Here is a 9,313-nt window from a genome sequence, read left to right as displayed (position 1 = left end):
GTATTATTATAGTAGATTATTTCGGTAACCATGGGAGCTATGAAAAAATACAAAGCCCAGCATCACCACCGGATCATTCTGCACATCTGTGTAATTTTTCGCACAATTCCACCCAGCCATTTGACCATGCCAAGACAAGAAAGAATTGCCCATGTCAAATTTATATACATATATATATATATATATATATATATATATATATATTTGTGTGTGTGTATCTGTGTTTGTCCCCTTGCTTGACAACCAATGCTGGAGTGTTTATGTTTCCATAACAAAGAATAAGTCTTAGGGTTGATTTCGTCAGCTAAAACCCTTTACGGTTGAGCTCCAGTATGGCAGCAGTCAAATGACTTAAACAAGTAAAAGAATAAAAGAATTTCTTCAGTAATTAAATGTTGATGCTATTCACTCCCAAGGCTTTGGTCAGCCTCAGGTTATAATACATGAAACTTGCCCAAGGTGTCACACACTGGAACTGAACCTGGAATCATGCAATTGGGAAGGAAACTGCTGACCACAGAACCATGTGTGCACCTAGCAGCCATGCCTGCACCTAGCTGCCTGAAAATATCTTCATGGAATGTACCAAATGCAATATATCAAGTTTACTCCACTTTAAACCAGGGCTATAGAAGGATTGGAATTCAGCAATACAAGTGAATAATATTGAGGCAATCACTAATTGCCTCACTATTTACTATAAGGGGCAGCATCCTCTTATGCTATCTATTTAATACAAAGTAGACTTAGTCATTTGAGAATCAAATTTCTTAAGGATGAGCAGTAATATACTAGTGACAGACAACCAATCATCTAAGTCCGCAGCTCTAGACAAATAAGTGTAATACAAAGCAACTGAGTTTAACGATGAAACCAATTGCTGCTTTCCAATACAAGTGATACCAATGTATTCAAGAAAGGAAACAAATAACAAATTTTAGAGTGGTCTGATAACTAGTGCTATGCTATAAATTGCAATTTTCTTAATAAAAAAATAAACTGGTACATAAGCACATATTTCCTAACTTAAAGTATAGGATAAAAGAAGAGTTTAGTAATTTATAGAAGATAGGCAAGTATGGAGACTTAATAAATAAATTTTAAAATAATACAAGGGGGAATGATTCATTACTTACAGTAGAACAATCCGAACAACTGACATAATCACTACAAATAGGACACTCTGCTATATTGGTTATTAACAGATGATGAGCCATATCTCCTTTGCATTTGTCTTTAATTTCATTGTCAGTAAATTTGTTATTTGATATTTCAGTGTAATTTTCATCTCTTAGTACACAACTTCTCGTCTCTACACACCATCCACAAGCATTGTCTGACAGACAACCAAGGCAATTATAATGCTGATCACAATTTCCTTCATAATAAGGCTGAAGGAACTCATAAGTAAGAGCTTGTTCATCAACTTCATTTTTCTGACGGAGATTGTTCTTTTTCTGCCGTATATTATTCCAAGTAATGTCAATGGTTGACTTGAATTCAGTGACACTATTTTGTGATGTAGTAATGTTGAGCTGTGCTTCAAGATCAACATAATATTTTGCACCTCTACTTCTATTTGTAAAAAGCATTGAATCACCAAATCGTCTAGCTTTGTAAGCAACAGATTTTTCATATCGATCACCGCTACCAGTTACTTTCTCCTGAAAAAGATGGAGCCAAAAAGTTTTTAAAAAATAACATAACTTTGGAAAATATTTTGAAAAATTTACCAAAATATTTTCTATAATAAAAAAAAAATCAAATGTAATTTATTATGTTGCTAACAGTGATTTTTTTTTTTTTTTGACAATGAATAAACAATGCAACTGCTCTTAATATGTGACATCATAATGAATAAATTGATGTTATAAATAAGCTAACTTACTTATACAATTTAAACAAAAAAGTCAATATAGTCAAAAATATAACTAAGAAAATAGGAAATGCATGCAGAAATGACTAAGTAATCAAAGCTTTACCAAATCACACCCTACTGTCTTAAAAAGGGCAAGAACACATTTCATAATGTAATCCTAATAATCCCCAAAAGAGATAATGTGGTCTTTGCTAGAATGCATTTAATGATAGATCTATCCAATCAATATTGAACAGCAGTAAAACAACAAAAAAACTGTGCAAAGAAAATAGAAAAACAAATAAGAAAAATTCCAGTATCAATATTTGAATATATATTTGATTACTTAATTTAAACAAAATAATTCAATATATTTATAAAAGTATGTGCATATATGTATATCTGAATGTACAAAATACCATTTAATGCATGCAAACACAGTGCACACAAATATATGCACACATTACCATCCACTGGGTTAAAATTCTTAATTAACTGAAGTTGCATCTGAATCAAGAAACAAGGATTAAAAATTGATTTATTCTTTCCATCAATTAATTTCATGAAACTAGAAAATATGTCACATTTTATTTTTTCTAGTAAATAAAAACCATACAGGTTTGCTAACATTCTTGATAACCAGGCAGTTGCTCGAGTAATCTGTATCTAAGATAATATCAAAATGCCACTGAAACACACCCAGCCAATCATATTTGACTCTTTTCTCTCCAGTCTTTACATGCCCAACAAGTTTACTAGGATTCAGTTTTGATAGCATCACTCCACAGAGGCACAGAAGCACATTTTCAAAGTCTATTTTTCTGTAAGTTATACAAAAATTTCACATTTATATGTGGATGACATTTGCAGATAGAAGGTTAGGTGATGTCCTCTATATGGGAACATATGTTGTGAGAAAGTAATATTGAGCAGGTCATTAATTTTCTGAAGTGTATGGAAAACGATTAGAAACTCAAATGCATTAAATTTTATACAAAAAAAAGAGGTAGAAGAAAGTGTTATTGATACACACTGCAGTAAAATAAGCCCAGAGCTAACTTCTAATTCAAGAGAGAAAAAAATTAGTTATCTATGATTAAGTAGATGATTCTTATGTTATGTGTGTGTCAAATGTTTTGATGATGTCAACAGAAAAAAGCCTTGCTTTTATTATATAACAAAGAAAATATATTTCTAGCACATCTGACTCTACTAAAAGTGAACTAATTAGGAAAAAAGATTACAGGTTATGAAAGAGGTGATTATTTACAGCAGTTTCAATCATGTTAGAAATATTGGGAGTTAGAATGATATACTGCTAATTAACAGTGTCAGGGAGATCAATTTTTTTGGAGATAGAACATACAATCAAATGCTTCAAAAATTTGGAGAAAATTTGAGATTATTTTAAAGTAGAAGTCAACAACAATAATGATAATAGCAATGATCCAAAACTATGATAAATTAAATGAAAGGCAACTTAAATTTTAATTATTATTTTAAAACTTATAAAAATTATTCATGAAAAATATTCCACATACCTTATTTTTTTTGTATTTGTCTTTGCTTAAATATAATGTAATTTTAGCAGAAGAGGTTCCAACTGTAAGCACAAGTGATTTGTTGTCATTTGGGGGTGGAAATTGTAGAGGATATATGAAGCCAGTATAATGGGCAATGTAAAAACCATTTTGGTCAACATCCTTTGCTAAGGTTGATTCAAATTTAAGATGACTCGCTGTTTCTCGAATGATCTCAGCCTAGAAAATACAACATCTATATCAGTTTTTTATTGAAAAATTGATATCTTTTGAATAAACACAAGAAAAATTTTGAAAAGAAAGGTATGAAAATGGTATTTATTTTCTCTACAAACCAAAATTGATGCCCCTAAGATTTTACCCATGATAAAACTAATAAAGTAAGATTAATTTCATACTCCATCACTGACATATGAATCCAACAATAGGAAAATCTACTTTTCACTGAGAAACTCACCCTTCACAAGAGTAGTTTAAGAAGTCATGATTATTTTTTTCTTAATATTACAATTAATATTAATATTACAATTTTGTTTTCCACATGGTATGTTAGATTAAAAATTTTCCAGCAAAATGTCTCAATGTCAATCATTTGACTGACATTAAAACCTTCAACTCAAAAGAGAAAGTCAAGTTATGTATCTTATCTAATGGAATAATGGAAATAATCCAATTCCTTTCGACTTAGTTACATCAGATAAGAAAGTATGCTGCCCAAATCCCATAAGGCTCCTTTTAGATAGAAAAACTGCTAACTCAGAAGAATAAAGATTTGTAATCTGAGAATTGCAAATGAAAAAGAGTTGCTTCAATCAGATAAATAGCTTTCTTCCACGTGTAGTTTAGAATGAATCTTAACTGAAAGAGCTGTGCTGCTTCAAGAATGAGAACAAGGAATTCCTACATCATAAACATGATCAGCTATAAATAACAGCCAAACCCACTTTTAATCTATTAATTTAAAACACAAGAACACAATGAATAATATGGTCCTTGATACACTATTTCTCAATAAAAGACGGAATGGTCCTGTCTACAATGCTTTTGATCATATATCTGCTGCATAAGAGTTGATCTTGGTGCTAAACATCAGTTGAAAGAAAAAACTTTGTAAATTTTCAAAAAGTACTTCGTCAAAATTATCTAGGCCTTGAAAACATACAGTTTTGACAATAAGATTACAGGGCTTTAAGAAACTTACTAAAGACGGTAAGTTCTTGCATCTAAGAGAAGAAAACAGGAAGACTATGTTTTACATATTCCTATACATAAATAGAATATTTGATCTCTCTCTCAAGATATACATAGTAGCTTTAGCTGAGAAAATATGCTAAAGATAGTTAAGGTTCCATAGGATGATGTATGATTAGAGAAAGTTAGGAAAAATGGAGAGTCAAATAACTTGTATAAGAGTGAGTGTTGTTGGTTGTGGTGGCAAGTATGTCATTGATATGTGTGTGTGTGTGTGTGTGTGTGAGAGAGAGAAATAATTAAGATTCAGTTGAATTACGTATCTAAGTCTAGGCATCAAGTCAGTCCAGTATTGTCCACACAGCTCGAAGTTAGGTGAATAAAAAGCAAATAAGTAAGAAGGATGTCCAGGTATTAGAGCATTATGGCTGTTTCAAGCGGCTCCATTTAATTGATCAATGCAAGCATTACATCAGTTTGAAATAACCCACTTTCCTTGGATGCATAAGACCATATAGGTTTTCAACATACAGGATACTCCATTATAATTTTTTAGCAAATTTTTCATCAGAACTAGAGAATAGAATTACATGCTTATTGCTACTATTTTAGCAGAATGAACTTAATTTGGAGTGGCAGAAGATAATAACAATGGGGGTCAAGAAATGGTAATATAGCTACATTCATTTTTCCCCTTATCACAATCAAAAGATCCAATGCAGCTAATTAATGTCAGATATTCTTCCCTACCTCTATTTTACTGTGACTATAAATTCACCATGACTACATAAAAAAAACATGCCTCAGAAGATACCAGCAAAATAATGATATATATACAGAACGAGGAAGGGCAGGGATGACTTAAACTATATTATGATTATCAATTAAAAGGGGCCTAAAATAGAAAACAAAGGAGGTCACAATGAGATCTAAGTGGGCATTAAGGGTACAGGGGAGTGGGGAATAGTATATCTAAATTTAGCAAAATTTATATATTATTATATTTTATATATTAAATAATAAAATTTAGAAAGGGATTTAAGGACCAAGTAAAGAGAAGACGGATAGATAAACCAATCTAAGCTCTAAAAAATGGGGTACTTTTATATAAAATAGAAACCTCATAATACTTCATCCTAGCATACTGTTAGGTGATCCTGATAAAACTATTCAACAATGAACCCATAATTAAATTCAGATTTCATCCGAGAAGGGCTACACATTTTCTATTGACTGAAAACCAAAGATTAAGGGCAAAAAATATGATAATCAATTCTATGACGGATAAACTTATTTAAAAACCTTGGAAAAATATAACTAAATAAAAAATTTCCAACATTATGAAAAAATTTTAAAGGTTATAAGAAGGTATAAAAATATGATATATACAAAATAAATCATATATATATGTATATATAAAAAAAATATATATTATAATTATAAAATGTAAATACAAATAAATATAAATACCATACTGTATTATATTATACCATGATTAACTATAGAGAGAAGTTACAACCCCTTCACAGTTCATAGAAGTTACACGAGTATATATGAGGATAAATAGGTATACAAAATACAAAATATAATAATATAATATAAAAGAACAAATAAAATAAACTAAAAGAAGAATAAAAGGTTGAAATATTTATATAAAATTTCAATAAAGGATTTATAAAATGAAAATATAGATATAAAGATAAAAATTTTACTTGTGAAAGCCATAAAATACATACTGGATATAAAAAGAGATAAAAGATAAATAAAAAAAATAATAAATAATAAGGATAAGTGAAGATATTCTTTACAAAAAAAAAATTAAAAAATAAAAGAAGATAAGGATACCATCAGATGTGGTTTTATAAAATATTTGTAAGATGTAATATTACAGGCACTGATGTGTGTAGAATCATACAGTTCCTAAGGGGTAGAGAGTATACTAAAGGGAGGCATAAGATCTGGTAATTCATTGTAAATATACCTATTATGACTGATAAGGAAGAAAGTTTTAGAACTGAAAGAAAAACAGTGCAATCTACATATAGGATGAATGCATGCTAAACTGGTAGGGGCTATAAGAGGGCAATTATTATATATAATTCTATACACTAGAGGATGTGTTATGAAAGATATGATACCCCAGATAATTTCAACTACCAAATCATAGTATGATGAGTATAATATTGTTTCTAAAATGTTTAAATGTACGGGTAATCTATTATTAATTAGGTTATTATCTCTATACTTAAAAATTTCATAAATTTCCATAGAACATAGTTCACATCCATATTTGCTATCTTTGTACGGCTGCGCTCTCCATACTATATCCCATTTAAGGCTAAATCTACTATTGATTTCTTTAAGTTCCCAGATTTTACTAGATAAAGAAGTATTATTAGCTTTATGTCTAAGTCTAAAAGATAAAAGACAGTCATTAAGGCACTTCTTCATATTTATCAAGCACTCAATATAAATAAAGTTACTAGTTTCAGTCAAAACTATACATTTGTAAACAGCATTTTGGGCTAAACAATGACCCAATAATGGGCATTGGAATTTTACCCTACAATTGCAGCTGGGGATATTATTATTATTATAATAATCACTACTAGTGTACCCGTGCCGTCAGAAATGATGGCATGAAATTGATACGGAAAATAAAATTAGAATAAAAACATTACGACCTTTATCTCAGTAATTGCTTCAACACCATGTTTCTAGTGAAAACCCTACCAGCAATGAGTTCACCTTGATTTGGATATACCGTTTCAGTATTAATTAATTCTTACATCCTTCTCTTCAATGTTCGCTCTCTTTCAATTTCTCTCCTCACTGCTGCTTGTTCTTCTGTTTCATCTTGGCACTTTTGTGCTGCTCTCTCTCTTTGGATATCCCTCCTTTGTGCAATTAGGTGCTCCTTTTCATTTCGATGTTTATGACCCTGTCTTCTTGCACTTGTCTCTCTTGTCTCACTTCTTGTGATTGATTTAATAACCTTAATGTATTGTTTAATCTTCTTGTGTCCAGTTCTTCCTGAGTGAGACTGGCTTTTCTTCGCCTTTGTCTCTCTCTGACTAACTGTTGCCTTCTGTCTGATTCATTCTCTATAGCAGGTGGATGAGTATATTCAATACAATGGAACACAAACTTCAAAACAAATGAGTATATTTGTGTGTGTGTGTGTGTGTGTGTGTGTGTGTGTGTGTGCGTGTGCGTTAGTTTGTTTATATTTCTATACGTAACCATACAAAGTCCAAAATTACACAGGATTACATTAACGGCAAACACACAGAGACATTACTTTTTTTTCTAGCAACGTCTACGTGTTCTCTATCGCTGTCTGTCTGTCTATCTGTCTCTGTCTGTCTGTCTGTCTCTCTCTCTCTCCCTTTACTGCTTGAAGCAGAAAAAGATCTTTTTAGACAAATTTCACTGCCTTGGCAAAATTCTTCATTTATAAGTATTTACAAATATCCCAGTATTGGCAAGTATTTGTAAATATTTATAATTACCTTCCTTTTATATTTAACTTTCTTTAAACAGACAATGTTATCAAGCTTTCTTTCAATAGACAATATTATAATTTTATGATTTAAAAGTTACTACTTATTTACTTATATTCTATTAACTTTGCAACTTTTTAAGCAGAAAAATCTTCCAGAACAGTCAAACATCCATAGAGATACAGAAAAAATAATTTTGAAGTGCAAAAGTCTTATTTACTTACAAGCAGTATAGCCCGGCTTTGCCTGGGATTAAGTTGGGATTATTAAGCTAATCAAGTTCTTTATTTCAAACCAAACTATGTAACATGACGTAAATTTGGGCAGAATCAGTGTTGCAACTGGAGCGCATGGGTTGTGAGTTTGATCGGCAGAGGGAATCAGTTTACACATGCCAGCCCTTTGAAAACACCACCGCCATCATCTAACACCTCTTTGCCCATGGGTTAGTAACACTTCCAGAAAGGAAAATAGAATGACCAAAAGGGCTCCCGATTCTCTGTGTCAGAAGCGGTTCTGTTCAGATCACAACTAAGTCTTAAGCATGTGTATATATATATATATATATCATCATCATCATCATCATCATCATCATCGTCGTCTAACGTCCGCTTTCCATGCTAGCATGGGTTGGACGATTTGACTGAGGAGTGGTGAAACCAGATGGCTACACCAGGCTCCAATCTGATTAGGCAGAGTTTCTACAGCTGGATGCCCTTCCTAACGCCAGCCACTCACAGAGTGTAGTGGCTGCTTTTACGTGTCACCTGCACGAAGACCAGTCAGGCGGTACTGGCAACGGCCACGCTCAAAATGGTGTATTTTATGTGCCACCCGCACAAGAGCCAGTCCAGGGGCACTGGCAACGATCTCGCTCGAAAATCCTTACACATTTCATGGGCACAAGTGCCAGATAGGCGACGCTGGGCACAGGTGCCATCCTGATTTCGCTTTCGCTTGCCCCAATAAGTCTTCACTAGCTGAGTTTTGTGTCCAATGAAGGAGACAACGTTGGCATGGGGGCCAGTCATCGAATTTAGTTCGATTTCGATTTCACTTGCCTCAAAAAGTCTTCGCAAGCAGAGTTTAATGTCCAATGAAGGAAAGGTATGCATAAGTGGGCTGACTACAACCCTGGCAGAGGCCTTGGATTTAGGTCTCACTTGGCTTGCCGGGTCTTCTCACGCACAGTATATTTCCAAAGGTCTCGGTCAGAAGTC

General features: G+C 32.3%; 1 protein-coding gene across 1 annotated transcript in view; it reads right to left on the bottom strand.

Annotated features, from left to right (window-relative positions):
- LOC106877988 (multiple epidermal growth factor-like domains protein 8) overlaps positions 1 to 9,313 on the bottom strand; it is a 575,983-nt gene that overhangs the window by 481,632 nt on the left and 85,038 nt on the right. Inside the window, exons 5-6 of the mRNA XM_052968134.1 lie at positions 3,400 to 3,618; positions 1,137 to 1,664 (exon numbers count right to left, since the gene is read on the bottom strand). Coding sequence (XP_052824094.1) covers positions 1,137 to 1,664; positions 3,400 to 3,618 — 747 coding nt within the window. The remainder of the gene's footprint in view (positions 1 to 1,136; positions 1,665 to 3,399; positions 3,619 to 9,313) is intronic.

This window comes from Octopus bimaculoides, chromosome 1 (assembly GCF_001194135.2).
Source record: "Octopus bimaculoides isolate UCB-OBI-ISO-001 chromosome 1, ASM119413v2, whole genome shotgun sequence".
Taxonomy (NCBI): domain Eukaryota; kingdom Metazoa; phylum Mollusca; class Cephalopoda; order Octopoda; family Octopodidae; genus Octopus; species Octopus bimaculoides.
Note: the sequence above shows the minus strand (reverse complement) of the source record. Positions and strands in the feature narration are given on the sequence as shown.